This window comes from Tinamus guttatus, unplaced genomic scaffold (genome assembly GCF_059628265.1).
Source record: "Tinamus guttatus ecotype Peru unplaced genomic scaffold, ASM5962826v1 Tinamus_guttatus_pri_ptg000038l, whole genome shotgun sequence".
In the NCBI taxonomy this organism is placed as follows: Eukaryota; Metazoa; Chordata; class Aves; order Tinamiformes; family Tinamidae; genus Tinamus; species Tinamus guttatus.
The window spans coordinates 1,952,036-1,976,785 of record NW_028288572.1 but is presented as its reverse complement, the minus strand read 5'-3'; the positions used below and the strand labels follow the sequence as shown (position 1 = coordinate 1,976,785).

At 38.7% G+C, this 24,750-nt stretch overlaps 1 protein-coding gene across 1 annotated transcript in view; it reads right to left on the bottom strand.

Annotated features, from left to right (window-relative positions):
- The window catches only part of FAM135B (family with sequence similarity 135 member B), a 111,440-nt gene that overhangs the window by 45,076 nt on the left and 41,614 nt on the right, over positions 1 to 24,750 (bottom strand). The window contains exons 3-6 of the mRNA XM_088534756.1: positions 23,692 to 23,831; positions 17,606 to 17,676; positions 15,766 to 15,939; positions 5,070 to 5,196 (exon numbers count right to left, since the gene is read on the bottom strand). Coding sequence (XP_088390882.1) covers positions 5,070 to 5,196; positions 15,766 to 15,939; positions 17,606 to 17,676; positions 23,692 to 23,831 — 512 coding nt within the window. The remainder of the gene's footprint in view (positions 1 to 5,069; positions 5,197 to 15,765; positions 15,940 to 17,605; positions 17,677 to 23,691; positions 23,832 to 24,750) is intronic.

The following is a 24,750-nucleotide window of genomic DNA, read 5'->3' as shown; positions in this document are numbered from 1 at the left end:
AAATATATACTTTATGGACCAGACTCACATCCAAGTAGAGAGGTCTGAGACATCAAAATGTAAAATTAAAAATCATGGGTGAAATTTCAGATGTAAACTACAGTTCTGTACTTTGGATTTACATGAGATAAATGCAAATCAAAGCTACACTAGCTATTTAAAATATTCAAGTTTTGCACCAGCAAAATCAAAATCTTAACTATGACTTAAGTTTATAAATGACCACATTGTTTCTAAAACAATATTTTTGGAACACAGTTAATGAAAAAAAATTTTAAAAGGCTTGGTAACTTCCCAGTCATGTAGACACATCAGGTTCTTCTTTATACAGCAGGAGTTACGTCATTACCAAATCACTGCTAGTTTCAATGTTAAAAAGGAGAAAAATTCCAAGTATATTTCCATTTAAAGGAAACACCTGAGTTTTAGCCTTCACAAAATTTTAGTCTTTCAGTAAAACTAACAACTTCCTTTATTTTCCTTTTCCCCACTCTCTCTCTCCTATTTCCCTTCCCTCTCCACTTCCCCTTCTTTTTTTAGCCTTCCTTTTTCTTCTGTCTTTCTCTCATTAAAAAAAGAAATAGCAGGAAACTCTAAAGAAACATTCCTATGTCTGAGAGGGATTGAAGCCACGTATTCTCAACTTCATAGAACCATAATAACTTCTAACAAATACATAGGGCCTTCAGAGTGTGGACCTTACACCCACTGTTCTCCAGCATACAACAAACTTTTACCAACAGCTGAAAAAGTGATGTATCATGAGGAACTATGGCCCAGCAGAGGCCATAAAGCACATTAGCAGAGGCTTAAAGTACAGATGTTGCCTATGTGACACGGCAATGTGAATTTGAACTACATTTTGGAAATAGCTTAGATTTGTCAGATGTTGCTAGAAAACTTAAAACATTGGTGAATTGTCTGTGAGAAGGAACTCCTTTATGTAGTTCTGTATGAAAGACACTTCTATCCCCCGTACTAAACCATGCATAAACTTTGTCTATTGTGATCGCTACATGAATGCTAAATAGGAGAATACTCCTTATCAAGCACCAGTGCCTTATTAATGGGAAGCCATACAGTTAATAAATTTGATTAGTTAGAAGTCATTTTTTTCTTCAGTGGAATCGTTAACCAAATGAAAATAAGATTACAGTCAGCACAGTTTATTAATAACCTGCAGTATGTCATTGACTCAACTCGATTATAACTCAGCAGGCATATGATATACAATATTACAGAAAACCATTAAAACAGACTGAAAACAATGGATACAGGAGAGTGTATGGTACAGAGCAAGGTATATAACCTCAAAGATCTGTATGCTAGTTTAGTGTTCAGGTGTGCAGAGAGTCTTTTCTGTTTCATTCTAAATATAGGTTCTCTATATGTTTTTTCAGTGTCCAGCTTTTGTGGCTGCTGTGATCACACTGTGTTACATGCAGATATGGAGCTTGCAATATGTGAAACATTTTCTTGAACCCCCTCACTGGGAAAAACAATTTACCAGTACCTCTGGGGAATTTAGTTGCCCATGAGATAAGTCAGCCACACACAGCTCATGGGTGTCTTTTATTCAGATATCCCAAGCCTACAGTAGATAGGACCCTATTTTGAACATATTGCTAGCATCCTGATACATATATATGTATATATATATATGCATAAATATAGGTCATTAGGAGAGGAGATCTTCGGAAAGCATTAGCGCATTTGCTTATTCTTCATACAGTTTCCTATTGTTTTCTTGATAAAAAAAAGTTCTTTCATGTTTTCTGACAACAAAAGGCACTCATCAATAAGAAATAGTTCTGATGTTTTATCCTTGCTTGAAAAGCAAAAGCATATCATAGCAGAAAAGTGAAGTATCTTTGTTCTGTAGTGCATCCTGGTTTAAGAAACACCTTCTATATAGCTACGTAGAAAATATTAGGGAAGAAGGGAGGAGGGAAACAATGAAAGAGGAAAAGAAGAACCCTGCTTACTGAGTAAGTGACTGGAAAAGGAACGGAAAAGATAACAAAAGTCCAGTAAAGCTTTTGTATCAGGATGGAGTAGAATCTGATAAGACGAGAAATGAATAAATTGCCAGTGGTGTACAGAGGTCAGCTGGGGAAAGCTAAGGAAATTGGACATGTGTAATCTAAAGTTGATGACATTTAATTAGTTTTTGCCTTGAGAAGTCAGAAATGCAGAACAAGGAGCCTTCAAGATCTGTCACTAAGCAGTGGCACCTCAGTAGCTCCAAACCAGAAGATTAGCACAGTAAGAGACAAGAGAACCTGATGATTGATAAAAACTTTCTTTAGAAATGTCACTTGCATTTTCAGGAAGAAAAAAGCTAAATGAGTATATAAACTATCTGAGAACTTCCACAGTTATTTAATGGGCCTATTAATCCAAAGAGTTCTCTCATTAATGAAACAAAAGGGATGCTATGTCAATGTAAAAGTTCTCTTCTTTACATTCAAGACATGTCTGGAAGACATGACCTTATGGTATTAACATCAGATTTTAACACAATTCTGGCTTTCCTGAGGGCCACTGCTTAAGTCCATCCACTACTCTGCTGAAGCTGCGTGTTGGCCTCTTGTCAGAACAATGTCACTAAACATCTGAAGGTGTATATGACACCAGTGAGAATATTTTCTTTTGTGACCATGTCTATAATTTATGTTGAACCTATGAATCTAGTCAACTCAATAAGTGCCCCAGATATAATAAAGCATCCATTTACAAACGGGTTTTAAGTTATGCAGATCATAGTCTTGAAGCAAGAGAACTGTAATGGGAATATTCAGAATTCCTAACCATCACAGGTTTCCACTAAAATGGAAGCATTCTGCAAAAAATAGCCTGGAAAACAACAACAATAAAAACCACAGCTCTTTCAGTTCACCCTCAATTGTTAAACCTCAATTGACTTAAAATCCCAGCAGAAAAGAAGGGAGGCAAACAAGCTGAAACATACAGATGCAAAGGAACTGAAAGAGCCAGAGTTCCCAGAGAAAGGGAAATGTTCATGATTTCTCTATTAAAATCAGAGGATAACTTTGGTGAGAGTGAAATGATATAATGAACATATAGAAAAGACTGATATGGAGAAACCAGGAAATTATTGGCTTTGCCATGCATTGGCAAAACCAGTGCATTCAGGCACTGAATCAGAGTTTCAAGCGCAGGTGGATGTTGAGTTTAGGTGTTTGTAGTTGAATATACCATTGTGCAAGTCTTATTCTTCTCGTTAAAGAGAGTCTTATCTTTTACCCTCAAAGATCATTAAGTGTAAGTATTTATCTTCAAATTTTCACGTATTTCATGTGTTATTTACATCCACAGTTATATGACTTTCGAGGTTAAAGGAACAAAAGACATGTCTGCAAGAGCAAAAATATAGGGGCAACATTACAGGATCCCCAGGATTACAGGAACTGGCATTATCCCCACCTCCACAGTAGTTTCTTTCTTAGCTCCTATTTAGTAATTCTTTTACATTAAGACAAGGGAATCAGTCATCATGCACCATGGAGATCATTTGCAAAAAGGCCATCACAATCTATTAAACTTAAATGCTCAGATCAAGAACAGATGTCATGGCCAATAGAGGTTTCCAAAGCTAAGCAAATGCACATTTGACCAGGGGAAGGTGGAGTGTCCAACATTATACTTCTGACTTTTTAATATGTGACATGCTGCAGTACAACGAAGTGCTATAGTAGGTTCAAGATAGCATGTATTCACTTTACCATTTAATAGTCACCTGCTAGGCTAATAATTATGCTCTCATCAAGCAAGACCAGTCAACAGAGATGAATAGAAAATAATGTTTGCAGCTGAGGCAACCATGGGCAGGAATTCAGTTTTCTCTTCAACATCAGACTAAGACTTTTCCATAAGGAGTGAAGGAGAAAATGGAAATAGAGGGTCAGTCATTCTACTTATCTTCATGGAATAGAGATTTACCCACAGAATAACAAAGAGAAATAACTACTCTTCAAATAAATCTTTCTCTCTTTTGTGATATATAGAGAGATACAGAGATTAGTCTCCTAAGATACACACTAAAATTATTAAAATTTATATGATGTGACTGTCTACCAAGCAGAGAGAGAATAAGGTCAGTTTTCTTGCCAACAGCATACAATAATCCAATGGTCAGGATAGTAGCTTCAGGCCAAACACTCTTACAGTCTGGGTTAATTCCCTGATTATCGTTCTGAATCAGTCTCTCTAAGGCAGTGTATTTTTAATATTTATGTAAAACTGGACAGCTTCAACAGGAAAGGTGGAGGGAAGCTCAGGGTAGCATGTCAATCAGGATCCTTGAATCATGGCTTCGTACCACTTGATAATTCCACTATTCTAAATTGAGATTCTAGATCTCAAAAAAAAAGTTGTGACATAAAAAAAAAAAACTTCAAAGCTAGTACTTTTGTACAAAACAAATAAACAAACAAAAAGTTCAATTAATCATTATTTTCCAAACAACTTTGTACTAAAAAATTGCACAACAAGCTCTGCTTATCACCTGCAGTAAGTACCAAGATCAAAAAGATGCACAAACTGAGGAAATCACCTTGAGTAAAGTACGGTGCATGAAACTCCTTCATCAACATGCACAATACTCCTTCCTCACTGCTCCAGGCACAATTCTATTCAAGTCTAGCTTCTTGCTGCCAATTTTGACCTACTGCTAATTACAACATTTATAATGACTCATTTCCTTTGATTGGTGGACGTAAGATCTGAAAGCTAAGATCTTCAAGTGATTAATTAATCTCTAGAGCAGACTCCTGGTCAGAGAAATCCCTCTTTGAAAGTGGCATTGGCAGTCCATGAACTGAGAATGCATACACCCTGAGCACTTTCTTAAATAGATGGTGTAGCTGAAGGCTGAAAACACAGGAGTTGTGTATCCAAGTGTCAGGCAGGTCATAGAGAAATGCTTGAACGGTTCTTCCTCAGACAAACTGTCTGTACTAGCACATAATCCAGGCCACATTCTTGCTCAGATAATGCTGACTCTGTGGGACCAAATGGATGAAAATTTCATTATGTGCTCTCCTTACCTCTGAAGAAGTGGGTTTGCAGTAGCCAGCGCCAAACACTAGATTCTCTAAGGACATACTGGACTGGTCTGGTCCTGTCTCCAGGTTGCCTTTACCAAGCCATGATCCTTTCCCTGGACGAGCAAAACTAAAAGAAGGAAAATAAGAAGGAAAATTGTCACTATAGCATTGTTATGGAAGCATCATTGCTGTTCCCAGGCCTATTTCCTTCCTCAAGCAGATAAGTGAAGTTTATTTGATTTCAGGCTGACATCACAAGTTAGCATGCCATATTTACCATCCAAAATGGACATTGTCTGGTACCTATTAGCTAAAGCAATGCAAATGCAGTTTTCCTACCTGTCATTTACCGATGACTTGGGTTTTACCTTTCATTTAGACCTTTCTCTACTATTTTACAGTTATTTTTCCAGAATGAGATTTCAAAAGTATAATGTTTTCATCTGTCCACATAGATAAACCTCCTGTCCTCATCAGCTTGCATCCTGATTAAGGCAGCTCCTATATATCTAGCTGTAATCTTAACACCTTTTCTCTTTGAACCTATCTATCTTCACTATCAAAATATTTTATCACTCATCACAATCTTTTACTAGAGATTTAGTTCCCATTTCTGCCTGGCTAATGACATCAGCTCTCCTGTCAAAAATGATAGGGCTTCAGCCCAAAACCTGCATGTCCTTTTGCTGGGGGATTCTCCTTCATCTGAGCAGTGTTTTCCCACACTCAAGGGAGATGATTGTTCTTCAAATCCTTCCTCAAAGACCTGATAGAATTTAAGTCACTTTCACACTGAGGTCATTAACTCTCAGTGCTGGCCATTATGGTCTCAATGTTCTTCTCTGACTGTATCCATTTATCTTCTGTCTTTAACATGGACCCATTAGGAATGGAACATTTTGTTTGGAGTTTATTCAGTGTCAAGCACACTGGAGTCCTGATTCATAGCCAGGGCTCTTATTCTGGGTTAATCTGACCAAATGTCTACATCCAAGGTAATGATGTAGGCTGCCTTTATAATCACCAGAGAGGAATAGGCATTTCCATGGAGTGAGTCATTGCTTTCTGAAGTGGGCAAATAAAACAGGTGAGATGAATTTCACCCTCAAAGTGCTTATTTCTTACTGTGGAGTATAAAGAAAGCCCAGAGTGACTCCTTCATAGATAACTAAAGTTATGTGAGATAAATCCCACTTTTAGATAGTGCCGTGGTATGCGTAGCATGTAAGCTACAACAGGACTGAGAGAGAAATCAGGCTACTGGTGGTGAATACAATGAGCAAAATTATTGGGTAGAAGTACTGATATGAGCAACCATAATTGGTCTTACCAAGCCGAAAGGCAATAAAAATTGAATCACAGAGGAAAAAAAAAAAAAAAAAAAAAAAAAAAGAGAGAGAAAAATTTGCTTTTTATATTCAGTGCAGAAGCATTGCCACAGAGCTTAGTGCTGCAGCATTCAGGCTAAGATCCCTACCCACAGGCACCTTGTGCTCAGTATCCAAAGCATCTCCTGCGCAGGAGTCCTGGTCTCCTTGGAAGAAGAAAATCTTCCACAATCGAGGGTATAATAGCCATTTTAAAACCAAGAGAATCACCAGCCACTGAAAAAGGTCTTTCACAGATGCCAAATACAGAATTATAGAATCATAGAATCGTTAAGGTTGGAAAGGACCTCTAGAGATCATCTAGTCACCTAGAGCACATGGCACAGGACTGCATTCAAGCGGGTTTTGAAGATCTCCAGAGAAGGAGACTCCACAACCTCTCTGGGCAGCCTGTTCCAGTGCTCTGTCACCCTCACTCTTAAGAAATTTTTCCTTAAGTTCCTGTGGAACTTTTGATGCTTTAGTTTCTGGCTATTTCCTCTAGTCCTGTCGGTGGCCACCAGTGAAAAGAAGCCAGCACCATCCTCCTCACTGCCTCCCTTGAGGTACTTATAGAGGCTGATCAAGTCTCCTCTCAGCCTTCTCTTCTGCAGGCTGAACAGGCCCAGCTCCCTCAGCCTCTCCTCACAGGGCAGATGTTCCAGGCCCCTGATTATCCTTGTGGCCCTGCGCTGGAGCCTCTCCAGTAGCTCCACATCCCTCTTGTACTGAGGAGCCCAGGACTGGACACAGTACTCCAGATGTGGCCTCACCAGGAGTGAGTAGAGGGGCAGGATCACCTACCTTGACCTGCTGGAGATGCTCCTAATGCACCCCAGAATCCCATTGGCCTTCCTGGTCACAAGAGCACACTGCTGCCTTCTGGTCAAATTGTCAACCACTATGACACCCAGGTCCTTCTCTGCAGAGCTGCTCTCAGAAGGTCAATCCTCAGCCTGTTATTCCTTATTATTTCCAACTAGGAATCATTCCCCTAAATAGATTTATGTCATGCAGCTGTGTGAACTCCTATCATCCATAATTCAAAGGTCTCAACAGTTTACTCAATACTTTAGCATGGACAAGAGTTATGGCTGTAAAGCACAGAAGTGCAGAACAAAAATAAGGATGCATACACATGGAGATAAGGCAAAAAAGAGGAGCATGAGTGCTAGTTACCATCCAAATAACAGATGATGTTCGGAAGTATGGGGAAACTTGGTGACCTATCCAACATTAAAAAATGATTCGCAAGCACGGCTGGGAACTGGACTAGTGTCAGGAGGTTAACCACAAATCCCTGATACCTCCCAAAGCCAAAAATGCAGTTTATTAGATATTTCCCACCATTCAAATATTGACAAAGAGGACAACCTATGAGGAAAATGTCAGTGTAGTCATTTGCATATGTCTGGTCTTGTTGATGTCTCTACTAATTGGTGTAATTCAACAAATTTCCAGTTTATTGATTCTAAGCAGCGGGAAGTCTATCTGTGTATTTCCCCCACGCAACATTTAAGACAAAAATAAATAAATAAACTACACCAATTACAAAGAGCAAAGAGATAAACACCGCTTTGAATAATTTCGGCTGTTATTAGATGATGCTGTCTACCCTGGTCTGCTGGAAAGGCTCAAGGAGCAGAAATAAAAAAATGATTGCTACAGTATCAGAGAGAAGCTTAAACAAATGTCACTTGCAAATGTAAAACTCCTCATCTGAATATTATCAAAGCTTTCAAAAGCTTTAAGGGAGAAAAAAAAACACTTTTTAATGCCTTTTTATTTATTTATCTTTGGCTTTAACAGCAGAGATTTTAATCTGGTGGTTTTATGGAAATTGATTTTGCATAGCACTGTAAAACAAAAACCATTTTTTGGGAAGCCTGCCAAAATATTGTCTGTCTGCTGAGGACAAGCTTAACTGGAAGGCTTACAAATTGCTGAAGTTTCCCCAATGCTTTCTGAAGAACATAATACTTGAAGACAATTTTTATTAGCAATAGCAGGTTCATTTGCTACATCACATTTCATTTTCTATACTTATTTTTCCAATTATCCCTGCCACAGTGCTTGTTCGTATGAAACTTGAACTTTGGTTATTTACATGACCATTTTTCTTATCTGTAATAGAATTGATTTAATATCAGCACTTAGATTCTTGCTCTATATTTTAACCTTGGCTTTTATTTGGAAGCAAGGTAAAAAGTCAAAGGAGTATATATGTTTGTCTCAGAAAGAAGGACCTTTATAAAACGAATTAACATTTTCAATATTATATATATATATATATATAAATATATTTGAACTGTTTTTTTGCTACTTTTATCCCAAAGATGTATTTGTCCTATAGTACCTAGAGCAGCCATCTGTGGGCAGACAGGAAAGTATTACAGTAAACTGGATATGGAAAGTGTGTTTTTTTCCATGTAATAAACACAAGCTACTAATACATACTAAACAACTTAATAACTTTCTTATTAAGAATTTATACTTAAGTGATTATGTCCATCAGCTATGCTTATCTTTTTTTTTTTTTTTTAATTTGTCTGTGTGCCCTTTTGATTTATAATTTTAGCCTCCGTAACATATTTTGGAGCATATTTCACAATACAATGTATGATGCACTTTTCTGTTTGTTTTGAGGCTGTTTTTAGGGAACTGAATGTGACACTTTTTACTTCTTGTACTCTGTGAAATATTAAATAATCATTTCCTGTTTTTTATCATCTGCAGACAATTCTTTAATACATGCATGAGAAGACAGTTCCCTAACAAGGAGCAGATTGGCAATGATAAATTTTAATTAGATGTTTTATTGAAATAATACAGAATAAATGCTCTAGGCCATTTTAATAAAATAAAGTACTTCCATTGAGATTGAACTACCTCAAAATGATTTCTTTTTCTTTTTTAAAAATCTGCTTTTCAAAATCTTTTTTTTTTCTTTTATAGGAAATTTAATTTCTTCAGAAATTCGAACTTTATCAGAATGGGGCAAAAATCCCTCCTGGCAAATTGATGTCTGAACCTTGCTTGAAAAAAAAAATCATGCATTATATCTAACAGTGAAAATAAATAAATAAATAAAAATATCGTCATATTTCTAAGGATAAGGCCAGACAGTCTTCTGACTAACCCACAGGACTGGAATTTCAGGAAACGAATTTTCATCCCATTTTGGCTAGACATAGTCTATGGAAAAAAAACACTACATCTTTGCACCTCAGTGTCTTATGTAGAAAATATTACTTATTTCAAAAGGAGAAAAAAATACATACATTAATAAGTCCCACAAAAATAAAGATTTGCCAGACTGTGAGACACCTCTTGCACTGACAGCACCCTTTGTATTTCATCAGGAATCTCCTTTCACCTCCCACAGATCTAGAAACATATAATGCATAATACCTTGATTTCTCTCACTGTTTAAACTCAAAACATTAATATAGCTCTTGTCAAATTCCTGTTTGGCTTGTGGTCACAGGATACATGCAGGATCTGCTATTCATTTTTTAGAAGAATATGTGGATATTTACAGCTTGGACCATGTGCCTCTTTTACCTTCATTAAGGATATCATCAGTGACTTAAAAAAAAAAAAAAAACCCTAGGTCCTAAAGCAAGTTAGGACTAAATCTGGTTTTGAAGTCTCTAGAGATTTCTAATGCTGGAAAACAATTTGATTTATTTGTCCTATAGTCCTGAAGTTACTCTTAATTGCTACAAAACTTGAAAGAAACACCAGCTTAGTTACTAAATAGTTGGGGTTTTTTTAAGTAATTTTCCCAGTGGTAGCCTAGGGAATGGTGTAAGAAAGAAGTTTATCATTGTAGGTACATAACACATAAGAATGAATAAAAGAAAATCCAGATGAGGAAGCACCCATTATTATACACGTTTTCCTAGAGGAAAAAAAATAGTGTTTTTAATAGACCGATTTAGAATCAATAGTGTTTTACTGCATAAGTTTTCACTTTTCTTCCCACATATCTTGCTTGCTTTGAATGTGCAGATTATTTTATTTGTAAATGGGATAGAGAGAGGAAAATAAACCACAAACTTTGCTGCTCAGGATTACATCTGTGGCAGTTTCAGCTGTAAGCTGCCCATAAGTAGATACCAGCTACACTCATGACTCTAAGTTTGACCTGAATAATCTGCACCTGGATTCATGGCATTCATGGCAGTGCCCTCATCAGTTATGGTGCTTTTGAAGAACAGGGGGATGCCTGAAAATAAAAGGATCTAGGTGAGAAGAAGTTACTCAGCAGTAGTCCAGGTTTGCATGATTTCTCATCACGAGGAAGAGGAGTAGAATCAGGTAAGAGGTGAAACCTTTAAATACCTTCTGTCCATTTGATTCCTTTTTCTCTTCCCAGAACAGACCAATCATATAGTACCCTAAAATTCAGTATCTGTGTCTTGGTTTCCCCACTTGCAAAAAGCATGTTTTGCTTTTTCTCTCCATTTCCAATGCCACCAAGGTTTTTTGTTTATTGTATGGCGGATAAGGAGCAAATGAGGGGTTAATTTTAACAAGCTAAAACGTCACAGGCAACTTCTTTGGTTTTCACATAGATACAGCTTTCACTGAGTCAACGTGTATTCTGAGCAGGGCTACAAAGTCTACCTTGCAGCAATCCTTGAGGCAGGTATGAATGTGGGGGAGAGGATAGAGACTTGAGGAGAATCCAAAAAGCTGAGAAGATAAAATCCCTATCTTACGCAAATAAGAGAAACCAGATTTGCCAGCCTCATGTGGGGAAGGAGCTTGCTTATTTGGAGCAATTTTGAGACTTGCTTATCTTTGTGGTCACATTTAAAATGTCTGCAAATGAAATTCAAGAGCAGCAGCAAGTATGATTTCAGTTGCTCCTGCAGATGCTCTTCCCGTCAAGAGAGACAGATTCTGTACCACCCTTAGATAGAGCAGGGATTTAGGGAGACCTGACTTCACTGGCAGTAGCAGCCTGATAATGAAACACATCTCTTTTGGATTTTAGAAAGCTTTTAGGGGTAAAATGTATAAATCTCCCGAGGTCGCTGGATGGACTTTCACTGGAAGATTTGCAAAGCAGATCCTATTGTTCCTGCTGTCTATAGGGAAATGCAATGTATACATACATACAGATACACATACATAGCACTGCATTTAGTGTAGAACCTCATGTTTTGATATTCAGTTACTTATTTCAGAGACTATTTACATGTTGTATTTTGTCTTCTAAGCATAGGCTTGCTCCTCTTGGGATAAAGTGGTGCAAAGCATTGAGGAATTAATGAAGTGGGTAATCAGGTTTCTTTGTGTTTGTTTTCTGAAAAAAAAAGTTCAATATAAAACGAATAAGAACTTGCAGCATGCCTATGACAGCACCATGCAGACCTGAACACCATACAGAAGGATGTATATCTTCAGAAAACAGGGAAAACCTTTCCTGAAATGTGAACTAAATGGGAGCAAAGCACCTTTTCTAACTACTGTTGCTAACTACTGACGGACCCACTGATGGACTGAATTAGCTGTAAAGACCATCTCAAGGAGCTATAGAAAAGCCAGTGACTAAGACAAGAAGATAAGAAGAAGAAGAAAAAAAAGGAATCCCAAAGTCCCCTGACTCTTCTTCACCCTCCTCCTGAAATTGCTTAGTCACAACTAGCCCCCAGAGCTGAGTTAAAAGAACACAAACTCATCTGGGATGCCAAGGCTCTTAGCAGTAGAGTACTCTCAAAACCTGAACTTCATTCACTGTTTCATTTCTGATAGACCATCTAGGGTCTTGCTTGGCCATCCTGGGCAAGGCAAGGTCCTGAAAAGCAAGCCCTCCACTTTCCAGTGAAGACTTGGAGCGACGTGCCGACCAGCGTCCTCCTGCATCCCAGAAGTTTGAAAATGCTGCTCCACAAGCTCCATTTGCCAGAAGAACTCAGAGTAGAGTTCTCAGAGGTAGAAGATCCCACTTCCCTGTACTGCATCCCATATCCTCATTCACTCTCATTATGGCACTTCCATCTGGAAATTCAAAATTCTGGTCTTGGCCCTGAGTGGTCCAACTTTCTGAGTGGTCCAATTCTAGGGTGCTATAGTAGTAGTGCTTTAAAGGTACTCGGTTGTAAAGGGAGCCAAATGAGGAGATGAACAAAGATGCTGCAGGACTTTGTGTGCCGCTATTCAGACAGACCTTGACAGGTTGGAGAGTTGGGCACAGAGGAACCTCATGAGGTTCAACAAGGACAAGTGCAGGGTCCTGCACCTGCGGAGGAATAACTCAAGACGCTAGTACAGATTAGTGGTTGACCTGCTGGAAAGAAGCTCTGTGGAGAGGGATTTGGGAGTCCTGGTTGACAAGAAGTTAACCATGAGTCAGCAATGTGCCCTCGTGGCCAGGGATCTCAGCCTGCATCAGGAGGAGCATTGCCAGCAGGTCAAGGGAGGTGATTCTGCCCCTCTACTCAGCTCTGGTGAGGCCACACCTGGAGTATTGGGTGCAGTTCTGGGCTTCCCATTACAAGAGGGACATTGAGCTTCTAGAGAGGGTCCAGCATAGAGCGACCAAGATGATTAAGGGACTGGAACATCTGTCTTATGAGGAAAGACTAAGTGAACTTGGCCTGTTTAGCCTGGACAAGAGAAGGCTGAGAGGAGATTTGATTGATTAACATGTTCAAGTACCTGAGGAGTGATTGTAGGGAGGATGGGGCCAGGCTCTTCTCCGTGGTGGCCGGTGACAGGACAAGGGGTAACGGGTGTAAGTTGAAACACAGGAAGTTCCACCTCCATACGAGGAAGAACTTCTTTACTGTGAGGGTGACAGAGCCCTGAAACAGGCTGCCCAGAGAGGTTGTGGAGTCTCCTTCTCTGGAGATCTTCAAAACCCGCCTGGATGCCACCCTGTGCCACATGCTCTGTGTGTCCCTGCTGGAGCAGGGGGGTTGGACTAGATGATCTCTAGGGGTCCCTTCCAACCCTAACCATTCTGTGATTCTGTAATTCTGTGATTCTGTGACCCTAAAGTGCTCCTGATCATCCCACAGAGAGGCCAAATATTATAGCATTCAGAATCCTTCAAAGGATGCCGAAAACATGAATTTTATCCATCCTCAGTTTGGCAAGGAGTCATGGCTTCAAAGTATCACACCTAATAGACCATTTACTATACACGAGATCACAACTATGTTGCAAATTGTACTGCCTGACAGGAGCTATTTATGTGGGTATATTTACCCTCCAGGGGTAGGTTCTGCTGGTTTCCCCAGGGTTTCCACTGCTTAAATATAGGCACAGGGGAGGGGCTTGGGGAAGAGTATCTAATCTGCAGAGAATCATATGAAAGAGTCTGCACGGAATATGTAAGAAGGTGGTTGTGGATCAGGACTGAAGTGAATTTCTGTTTTATGTAATGTTTGGGTTTTATTTTAGGGGCAGATCCAAAAGTGCTCCTGTTTTACACATAAATGCATATGCATGTATGTGTACATACATGTAAAGAACATGTTATAGCATAAGATAGCAAACTAAAATATAGTGAAATAGAGCATAGATATTTTTCAAAGACAATGTAAGTGACTTCTGCTTATTTTGTTGTAAATTCTGACCAAAAAAAGACTTTTCAGTCATTTAGGTTCTATTGTGGTGCAAAAATAAACATCCACTTGTACAATTGAACTTTTTTTTTTTCCCAAAATCCAGCAAACACCAAATGATAAGTGCTAATCTGAAAAGCTCTGAGCTGAGAGAAAAACAAATATGTTTTAGTGGTTTTGTTTCAGAATGTTTGGCATTGACATTTCTTTTATACTACTGACTTCACACTGATTTATGTTTAGAGAATGCATGATATAAAATTCCTCAGAGTTTTGAATATTTATCAACAAACAAATAAATTCCAGGCATCACACTTTAAAATGATTACTACTGGCTTAAGCAAATGAAACTCTACATTCTGTTGTCAAAGATCTCCATTCCAGTGCATTAAGTAAAAACACTGTTCTTCATAAATGTCCACAAAATCATATTTTAAAAGCTATAATAATCTGACTATGGAACAGTTGCTCATCATGTGATTTATGCCTAATAGCAATAACAACTCCCTGTAGCCCCATTCATTAGGGGATACCAAAGTACTGAAAACAGTAATTAAGCCTGATAACTATTGTTCTCCCATCCTTTATATAATGGAACAATGGCTAAATTATGAGTAAAGCTATCCGGTTAGGAGGAGTCTGTTACAATCCAATTTATTATTAAAAAGTCAACACATAGCAGGAGAGGAATACCTGCATCTCCACAGAGGAAGAAAAGACAGATCTGAACTATTGTCACTCATACAAACTAATATAACTCCCATCACTGTCACAGTGTAATTTCTTATTTAATAAGAATAATCCTAAATTAAACCTAAATTAATTTTATAGCCTCATATGCATGCAACGACTTTATATAAATGAATTGCCGCAAAGATGCACTAAATAGAAATGGGCAACCCAAGAGAGAAGTTACAGAAGACAGTCTAGGTCATCCCAAATTGGCACTTTACGTTGGAGGTCCACTTTTTTTCTTTCTGAAACAGAGTTCTTTACACAATCTCTAACAAGCTCAATGGTCTCCCAGTCACTTGGTGAAAGCAAAGAGACCTCTCTGGAGTAAGGGAAATTGAGCAATGCGGAACATTGCATTTTGCTTCAGGAGCCCAGGAACTCCCTCCCTCTCTTTTATCTCACATGATGACAGCATGGGACACAAAGTAAATTGCCAGAAGGACCTTTGCTTTCCCTTGCCTGCTCTAAATATTAGAGGAAATTGACCTCTAGCCCTGCTTTATTTGAAGGAGTTCTGAATTATTTCCTCGCCGCTACGAATCAGATAACATAAATCACACCTAGACCCCATGGCAACAAGTATTATGCTGCAGAACAGTTAAATAATGCTGCAAAGTAAAAATGCTACGGTGGCTTAATAAGTACTGACTCATACATTCTTCCTTCCAGTCATGTTATGTATTATGCTAGTGCCCAGAGGCCACAGCTGAGATTATTATCCTAAATGCTTTACAAAACAACAGGAGAGAAAAAAAAACAATGCCTATGTTCTTGTTTTCAGACCCAAAAAGAAAGGCAGTCAAGGAGGGAAATGGAAAATTTGCTGCTTCTTGGATCAAGCTCTAAGAGTCTTATCAAAGGTAACAAGCCTGTGCCAGAGACTGGGCTCAAACCCAGATTTCCAGAATCTTAGTCCAGGATCAAAATAATTGGAACTCTCATAAGATAAGCAGATGCACTCAGAAGAGGAGTCATCCGCTGTCTATTGGAAGACATTTCTGTGCCCTTTACCTGATCAGAGGCTGGTGTAACGCTACCAGTGACGCATGCACCGTGACGGATATCACTGACAGGTGGAAATAGTCAAACATGACAGGAACATGGTGGTGCAGGCCTCTCCGGGGATGGAAGTGAAGACACAGTGTACGGCTGCTAATCATGGGGATCACTGGAACATCTCTCAGCCTGGGAGAGAAAGAGATGTACAGGTTAGCAAAACCTTGAGTTGTCACAGTTGATAACATGCAGCAGGCTGGGAAATGGCTTGAGATGAATTTTTATCACCTGCTGTTAACAGTCACAGCTTCAACATAACTGATGAGTATCTTTTAATTGTACCTACATCTAGCAGAAAAATAAATATATAACTATTGTGATGCTACTGTACAAAAGAGACATGGATGTGATGCAGTGTACGATCTTCCCAGGTGACTGCCCTTGCTGCCCACCTATGCACTAGTTCAGGAGATATCGAGAGCTAAGGAGAGGCAGAAGGAAACACAGTCAGCAAAGTGCTCTAATCTAATCTGAGTTTTAATGGTCAGGATACAACAACTGTGATTTTTAGTGCAAGAATCATCTGCCTTTTTTTTTCTACCTGTGACAGGTAGCAGCAGTTCGGTATCATAGAGGCACTACTCAGAGTACCTCTCTTGATGGGCAATCTTCTAAAAAAAAGTGTTACAAAGGGCTAAAACCATCAGAGGAAGTAACTGCAAAGAAGTATTATGAGCAAGGTGTTTCCTCCTCTTTTCAGTAACATAAACACAGGATGTTATTTTAAAGATTTATTAAAACTATTCCAGAATGCTTTTCATAGTGTAGAGTCAACCACACTATATATAAGTTGCTTACAAAGCAAAACAATGAGATGTAGTTCTGAAGTTTTACACAACAATATCCTTCCAATGAAAATGTTAATACACCTTTAAGGAAGCATTATTTTACATCATTAAGGGCACTCTCAATACAAGCAAATTAGTTTGCAGAGCTAATAATGCCTGTGATGAGACAGTTGAGCATAGTCACAAGTGGATCAGTGAGACCTGTGCAACATACTTATAAACATATCTTTTTTTTTTAATTAGATTTCTGAATAATCACTCAGATGACAACAGAAATTAAATGTACATGTTAGACCACAGTTTCATATATTTTTTTCTCCCTTCCAGACTCATCAAAAGAACAGTAGATGGTCCATTTTAACCTGTGTGGGAGAAAAGAGTTTCACCTCATGAATATTGATCATAAAAGAATGTGTCTCTGGAAATCTCTTAAGGTGAAGTATGGATAAGAATAAAATCATATAGGGACAGCCTTGGCAGCTCAGATGATTTCTCTGCAGGTTCTCCACAAGCATCGCTAAAGTCAATGGAAGCTTCTTCGGCGAGCTGAGCGAGGCTGAATAAGGTCACTTTCGGGTACTTCTTAGGAAGAGATCAAAGTCCATGGAAAGACTTCTTTTCTTCTGAAGTCTTTTGAGACAACCTTGTTCCTTCTACAGGAAAGCCCTTGGCATGTTCATGCATCCCTCGTCAGCCAGAACACCCTTACTTGCTTCCTGGAGAAATGCATTCCTGAACCACAGCCTCTGCTCACACAGAGGTCAGTGATGTTCCCTTTGACATTAACAGCAACAGAGGTGGAAAAATGACATCATCTTAGAAAATCCCACACTTAAAGCAGAAAAACATTGTTCCCTAAGGTGAAGAGTAGTAGATTACCACTTCAAACACAGCGAGGAAAAACAGAAAAGCTTGTATGCTAAGGTATATCAAAGCTCTTCTTTTTCCAGAAGACCCTCTCCCTTCAAATCCCCACATTATCAACTGAGCTCTAAAACAAAACTTACTGTTGTTCACTATCAGTAAAGTGCAGGTCCAACTTCAGCTGAAAATCTACCTCACTCAATGCATCTTCCACCTACAAAAGGAGAAAAAGTCAAAAATACTTTTATAAGTGGCCCCTCAAAGCAGTTAAATAAATAGTCTTGCCCCACTAGAGTCCGGTCAAAAATATACAGCAACAACTCCAGCAGGAATGAGCAATTGAAACAGCAAATTGAGGTAATTGCCAAGGAAGCCAGAGGGACCGAGAGCAGCTAGAGATACTGTTTGTCACCAAGAGTCCTGGTCATGTCAGAAAGTCTGCCTTATGAGAGTAACCTGAGGGCACAGGGCACTGGGTTTCTTGCACAGTGAAAGTCTCCAGGCAGGGAAGTATCTCAGTAGCTTCGAGACAGCGATCATCTGAATTATCTTATCAGATGAAGGAGAACAAGGACCAGATTTTCTTCTATGTTCAGAAAACGCCAGGAGTCCTGCTGGTCTCTGCCAGTAAAGAATACAATGTTCAAGTATGATGTGTGAAAAATATAATATAAATAATGGCTAAGTATGTCTTGCAAATATGAAAGTCTATAATTCTATCTAAGTGTATCTTTTTTTTTGTTTTGTTTTTATGTGTGTCTCTGTGTGTAAAGAAGGAAATTTGAAGTCAAAGATTGATTGTACTTTGTCATATAATATTATGAGAAAAGTGTAGAATTTAGACCCCTCCAAGGTTATGCATACTTCTTTTAGCATGATCACAGCACTGAGATGTGAGAAATATCAAGCCTCTCTTTACTAAAGAAAATGCTCTCTCTTTTGCATTTGTCTGGAAACATCTGGAAGTATTTTTTTCTCTCTCTCTTTTTCAAAAAAAAAATCCTTTTTAATGAGTTAATTTTACTAAAAATCATAGTTACCATCAGTTGCAAAAGAAATAATCATTACTGAAGCTGCAGGCTGAATTTAAACTAGGAATCCAACAGAAGCCGGGTGCTTCAGATCTACCAAACTTCATCCACCAACAGAGGAGATGAAATTTTGGGGCTGAATATCTGTAACTGAGCACCAGCAAATGCGACTGAAATCAGCCTTAGATTAAGCAAATCCAATAGCTTCAGAGATAGATGATTAGTGATATCAGCACAAAACACCTTGAGGCAATGAGTAGATGTTTTCCTTCATATGTATAAAAGTATACATTTAAGTATAAAAGTAAGTGAAAATTAGAAGATGATTCAAAAATCACTGGACCCTACGTGAGAAAATAAAGAGAGAGAAGCAAACACTAGGAGTGTCTACAACTCTTTTCTCCAGAACATCCTACCCTGCATCAACAGATGATGCAGAGGAATTTTATGCCACATGTTACTTTACAGTCTGTATACCTGCTGAACTTCCCTGTGCTTTACTTTTTTCACTTATTAGGGTTACACATGCAGAAGACCCTTTGCAGGGAAAATAACTGAAATGGTCTCTCCAGAGCTGATACAGAAAAGGCACTGAAATTTCTACCATTTATCAGTCTCTAATACGAAATAATATCATCATTAACTGAAATTTGGTCACTACTATTGACTATTTGGTCACTACTATTTGGTCAGTACTATTGGAATAATAATAATAATATGGAGTTTTTCACAGTTACCATTTGCAGACTGTGTAATTTTCCAGAACTCTGATAGACTATAAGATTTTTTATTATTATTATTCTTTCCATTTTTGATCAAGCTACCCAGGACCTGAAAAATTCCCTTGGATTATCAATCAATTTTTGTTTGTTTAAGCCAAACAGTGGTCTTTCTAGATACATGACGTAGGGCCTTTGAACAATTTCTGCACGGTTGCTCAGCTACTTAGTTGTGTTAGTGATTAAAAACATAAGTCTTGAAGGAAAACTTAAAGATCTCTCTTACTAGAAATACATTCATACTAAACAAGGAACATTATTTGGTTCTGTAAAGTTCTACTCTTCCAAAGAGAAGTAAGTGAAATTCAGAATGTCTGACCCCTGGAAAATGCTCCTGTGTTTCCCATGCTGTTGTTTCCAGCAGAAAATAAGGAAAGGAGAGGGAAGGAAAGGAGCAGGGAAGGGGAGGGAAGAGGAGGAGTAGGGAGAAGGGAGAAGAAAGTAAAAAACGGATCTGAACAGAAATTTTGATAACTGACTTTGAAATAGTATACAGTACTATAGTACATAGAATCAATAATACATTGATTCTATTTTTTTTCAGCAAAATCAAGCAGGGGCGAAATTATCTTCCCCGAGGCACAAGATGATGCCACAAGCAAATGCAAGGCAACGTTAAACTGATGCAAAGTTGAACAGTTAGTCACACTGGAAACCACAAAATTAACTCCGTAAATTCACTTTCCAGTTCTCCACTGCTGTGGTATGCCTGTTTTTCCATAGTGCTCCCACCTTAGCCCTCCCAGCTTGTTTCGGAAGAGCTTGTATTCCCCTGTGAGCCCACACAGTTCTCCAGAATCAGGCAGTGGGTCCCATTTTCTAACCTTTCCTTCTCTCACCACACAAATGTACCGGTAGGGAAATGCTTTTTTTATTAAATATGTTTTGGAATTCATTTGGTAAAATATATTTCAAGATGTAGAACAATCTAGATGTAGAACAAGCCTAGAACTACTCTTTGTATTGCATCAAATGGGAATTAAGGGCATCATTTCCATTTTGAAATCTAATTTTTCAAGTTTGCAATCAATCACCTGAAACGCTCAGGGAGAATTTTCCCACTTGGCCAGGAATAGAATTGTGCAGAATGTCATTGTTGAAGACAAGGTGAAAGGGCCAGCACAGAGAATCCTCCGAGATGAAGGACTTGTTCTTTAGGCACTCTCTGAAAGTCAGATTTATTAGCAGATTGCAGACAAGGAGGACCTTTTTTTTTTTTTTTTTGTCTAATCAGTTCAGCGAGCAAGGTGATATGGAGAAATGATCAGTTTCCTCCTTCACTCAACAAGCATGCTCTGCTGGGAGTATCTGGAAATACATCTATCAGGTTGCTGATGCTGGTGTCTCCTAGCCCTCAGGCTTTCATGCATATTTACTCCTTCCGTTTAACTTTTAAAGACTGACATTAAAAGACTAACATTTAAAGACTGACATAAAGACTGGCAACGGAAGTTTCCAGCCTTGTTATGACAGGTTTGGATAATATTTAATGATTTAGCCAGTATGTCAGACCAAATGATCTAACTGTCCCACTTCACTGAATTTTTTCTGGAAAGTACGAAATCTAATCTCCAGTGATATTGCAGAGTGCATTGCTCTGTCCTCTCCCTGCCACTAAATTGTCCCTGAGTGGAGCCAGCAAGCAAGGAGACAGACAAGTTACCTGTTTTACTGCTTGATGAAAAAGGCAGAGATCCTTCTTTAAAACGGACGAAAGCAAGAGCTTATGAAAACAAATTGGACATCTTTGTAGCACTAAAGGCTGCCTCATCCCTGCATTACTGTTTCCTATGCATTCAGAGAACACTGCAAAAAGGGACCTAATAAACCAGAGATTTTTAAAGTATCATTTGAATGATGAAAGTTGTGCTCATCACCATTTCCAGACTGATAACTGAGCCTTCCTCCATATAACGCCAGGCAAAGAAGATATATTTCCCTATTTAAGCTTATCTTGGGTTATAGAGGAAAACTGCAGTAAACAAGATAATCTGAGCATGCACAATGCTACATTTTCTGCACTGAGCTTTTCTCATCAACCTGTCCCATGGATGAAAGTGCCCAGGCATCATGAGCAGAAGGCATGCTGCTCATCTGAGGTAATATTTGACAATTACAGCTCTGAGAGCCGAAACTGTATGGAATACATTAACTCAACCTCTTTCATTGCCCAGTCTATCTCTCTTGTCCATTTATCAGATCTGCCACTTACAGAAAAAGCAGTGAGTCAGTTCTTTACACAGAACCAAAAAAAACCTCACCATGTCACAACTGGTACAAACAGGACTGGGATCCTGTGTGCTAGATAAGTTGGATAGTGATAAACAAAGCTAATATTTGAAAGAACCCTTTGAAGACTACTAAATCTCATTGCAGACCTCTAATTTCCCCCGCCCCCCCTCCAAAAAAAAGGCATTTATCAAGAGTCACATACAGCATATGAGACGTGACAAAGATGCACCACAATCTCTGAACAGTAGCTACTCACACTGTAAGGTTTGTTTCAAGCACAGTGCCCTGTGAAATGACATGTTTTGATCTCCTTTATATTACATAAAATTGATATGTAATTATAAGGTCTTGGAGGACAAGATACTGCAGCAGGAAACAACAGACCTGGTAACTTTAAGCAGAAGGGAATTGTGCCAATCTGCTCAATATATAAAAAGAGGTTTTATAACCCTTTATTTTGCATTTAGTTCTTTAGAGTGCCTTCTCTTTAGTTCTCTTTAGTATTTTGCATTTAGTTCTTTAGACTGCTCATCTGGGGCCAACAATCCTGTTTCTCCTCTCCCCAGCAAATAAGAAGCAAAGATAATGGAGTTTTCTCTGTGTAAAAGACTTCTGTAAGTACAGAATCAGGCAGCTGTCCTTCTCCCAAGGGCCTTCCAATGTGAAGAAGACTGAGAGGAACACAGCTCATCAGGATTCAGGATGAATTTTAACTGTGAGGAATGTTGTGGGATCCTTATCTTCCATTTTGTGGGGTGCACAACTTTCCTGAATATTAATACAAAAATAATCAGAAATCATTCTTGCTCAGTGCAGCAGAAATTGCTATAATTTGAGAGGAGGGACTTTTAATCAGGGATGTTCCACCATGGAAGGATAAAATTAATTTTCAATTAAGTGTGCTGGAACATTTTTCTAATGAGTATTGATAGGCTCGTACTTACTGATTTTTCATACAAACATAAAACAACAATTCTAGGCAGGAATAAAGTGATGACACTGCATGTGGAAAAAAAAGAAAACAAATGTGTGAGAGAAAAGAGAGCATGTGAAATGAGCTTAAATTAAGTTTCCCAACTGTTTTAATTTATATATGTTATATATAAATATATGTCCGTGTCTGAATATATATATGGATTGAAATCAGTCAAAACAGACATTTTAAATCTCTCCTCATCAAATGCAAAGTTATATAAGGAAGGTCAAGCTAGCATTCTGGGCCTAAGTTAAGCACATAGCATTTAGTCCAGCTGGCTGCATTTCTGGACCAGCTTCTGAAGGCCTGCTGATTTTGCAAGAACAAGAGGTGGTTTGTGTCTTTTATTGTCACTAGTACCTGGTGCCTACCTCATGTGCAACCATGATAGTCCTTGTGCAGGGGAAACAGAGATGGACAAGATTTTGATTGCCATGTTCCAAAGAATTTTTCCCAAAATTGGGAAATGAGAAGAGAGATCTCTGTAGAAGCTCATTCTTTCCAGGATATGACAGCTCAAGTAAACCCTAGGCATTTTACTCGGACCACCAGGACAGTCTGCTCCAGAAGCTCTGGCGCTCCTTGAATCAAGAGTAATAAGGAGAAGGGTGAAAAGACCTTCACGTAGCTCTGGGTGGAAAAGCCAGAGTAGTTTTATCTCAGTACTGCCATTGCTGGAGCAAAAAAGAGCAGTGAGGAGAGGGGAGGCGAAGACAGTAGTGATGGATGGTAAGAGGATGAGGTGGCCCTAGAAGGTTCACAGTTTTCTCGGATGAGTTAGACCTACACAGGTGTGTAAAACAAGTTATCTATTGCACAAACGATGAATTCTGGTTGACACACTTGTATTTCTGATATGCTGCCAAATGCAAATTTCAACTTCTTATTCACCTAGAAAGCTGGTGTCAAGATTTGGGCTATATTTTCTAACAGATACACCACATAAGACCACTCTGAACAAATGTACATGTTTTCAGTGCTGGTAAATAAACTCTTCCAGGCACCCCTGGCCAACACACACCATGATGGGTACAGCATGGTTCATCTCCTCCCAGTGGCCCTGTTTGGTTAAATCATGCCCTCACCTCCATTGGCTACCTTGACACATTCTGTGACACTGTGGCGACTCCAGAGTGACATTTATTACGGAAGCCTAAAGTTAAAGGAGATTAAACCCTTGTGCTTTTCATGTACATCCCAAGACAACTCACCCTTTCACCATCCAGAAGCAGGTGCACTCTGAAGTTCATTGATTCATTAAGAATAATTTCTTCGTTTCTGTACAAGATCTGAAAGATTCTGCTGTAAATGTTGCTTTCATGAACATAGGCTGAGCAAAGGCTGGAATCACCTGCACAAAACACAGACAGCATACCAAAGTGATTTCTTCAGGGACATTATTTTATATCTACTACACTTTCACTTCAGAATTATCCAGGACAGTTATATTAATACTTGTAATTAAACACTGGAATTCACAATAATTAATGCTAATAGAGCAGATGATTGTTATTGTGGGTTGTAGTTTCCCAACCATGGCATTTAAAGAAAATAGATGTCTAATTGAGGCAGGCAGGCTGAATTTCAAAGTGAGAATGGCTGACCCCGTGACAGCACTTACCCTACTTACTTTTCTTCTAATGGAAGTTAATGAAAGCACCAGATATCTTCTAGGAGGGTTTGCTATTCAGGAGCATGAGGACTGTGGGTGTTTATCAGCACAAACTACATCTATGAAATTTCATCTTTTATCTGCAATGGACATCTTTCAGAAAAGAGGTGTTTCCAGATCTTTCAGGTGCTTCCAGAAGTTACTAACTGCAGGGGTACAATAGCTTCTCCAAGTAAAGCCAATAGCTTCTCCAAAGTAAAACCCAGATATGAAGAGACAAATTAAAATACTGGAAAAGAAAAAAGTAATCAGATGTTTCAAACTGACAGAAGTCCTGTCAGCTGCCTCAGCTGCCCCTAGCTCATGTAAAAGTTGCCAAACTGGCCCATACAACTGGGATTGAAATAGGGCATTCAAAAGCAAAAAGCTTCTGCAGTCTGCATATAGACTGTCAACAGCTTCGCCCATCTGTCAATATATCATATCATCACAAATTAATTAAGCATAAGCTAAGGTTGTATTTATCCTTCCTAACTCCTAGGTGCCTCCAGTGTATGAGTCTATATCAGAGGAGACTAAGGAATACGAGGTGTTGTTCACCTGGCCAGAAGAGCTCCCTATTTTGCCCTTTTTTAAAGAGCATGCTTTAGAATGAGGC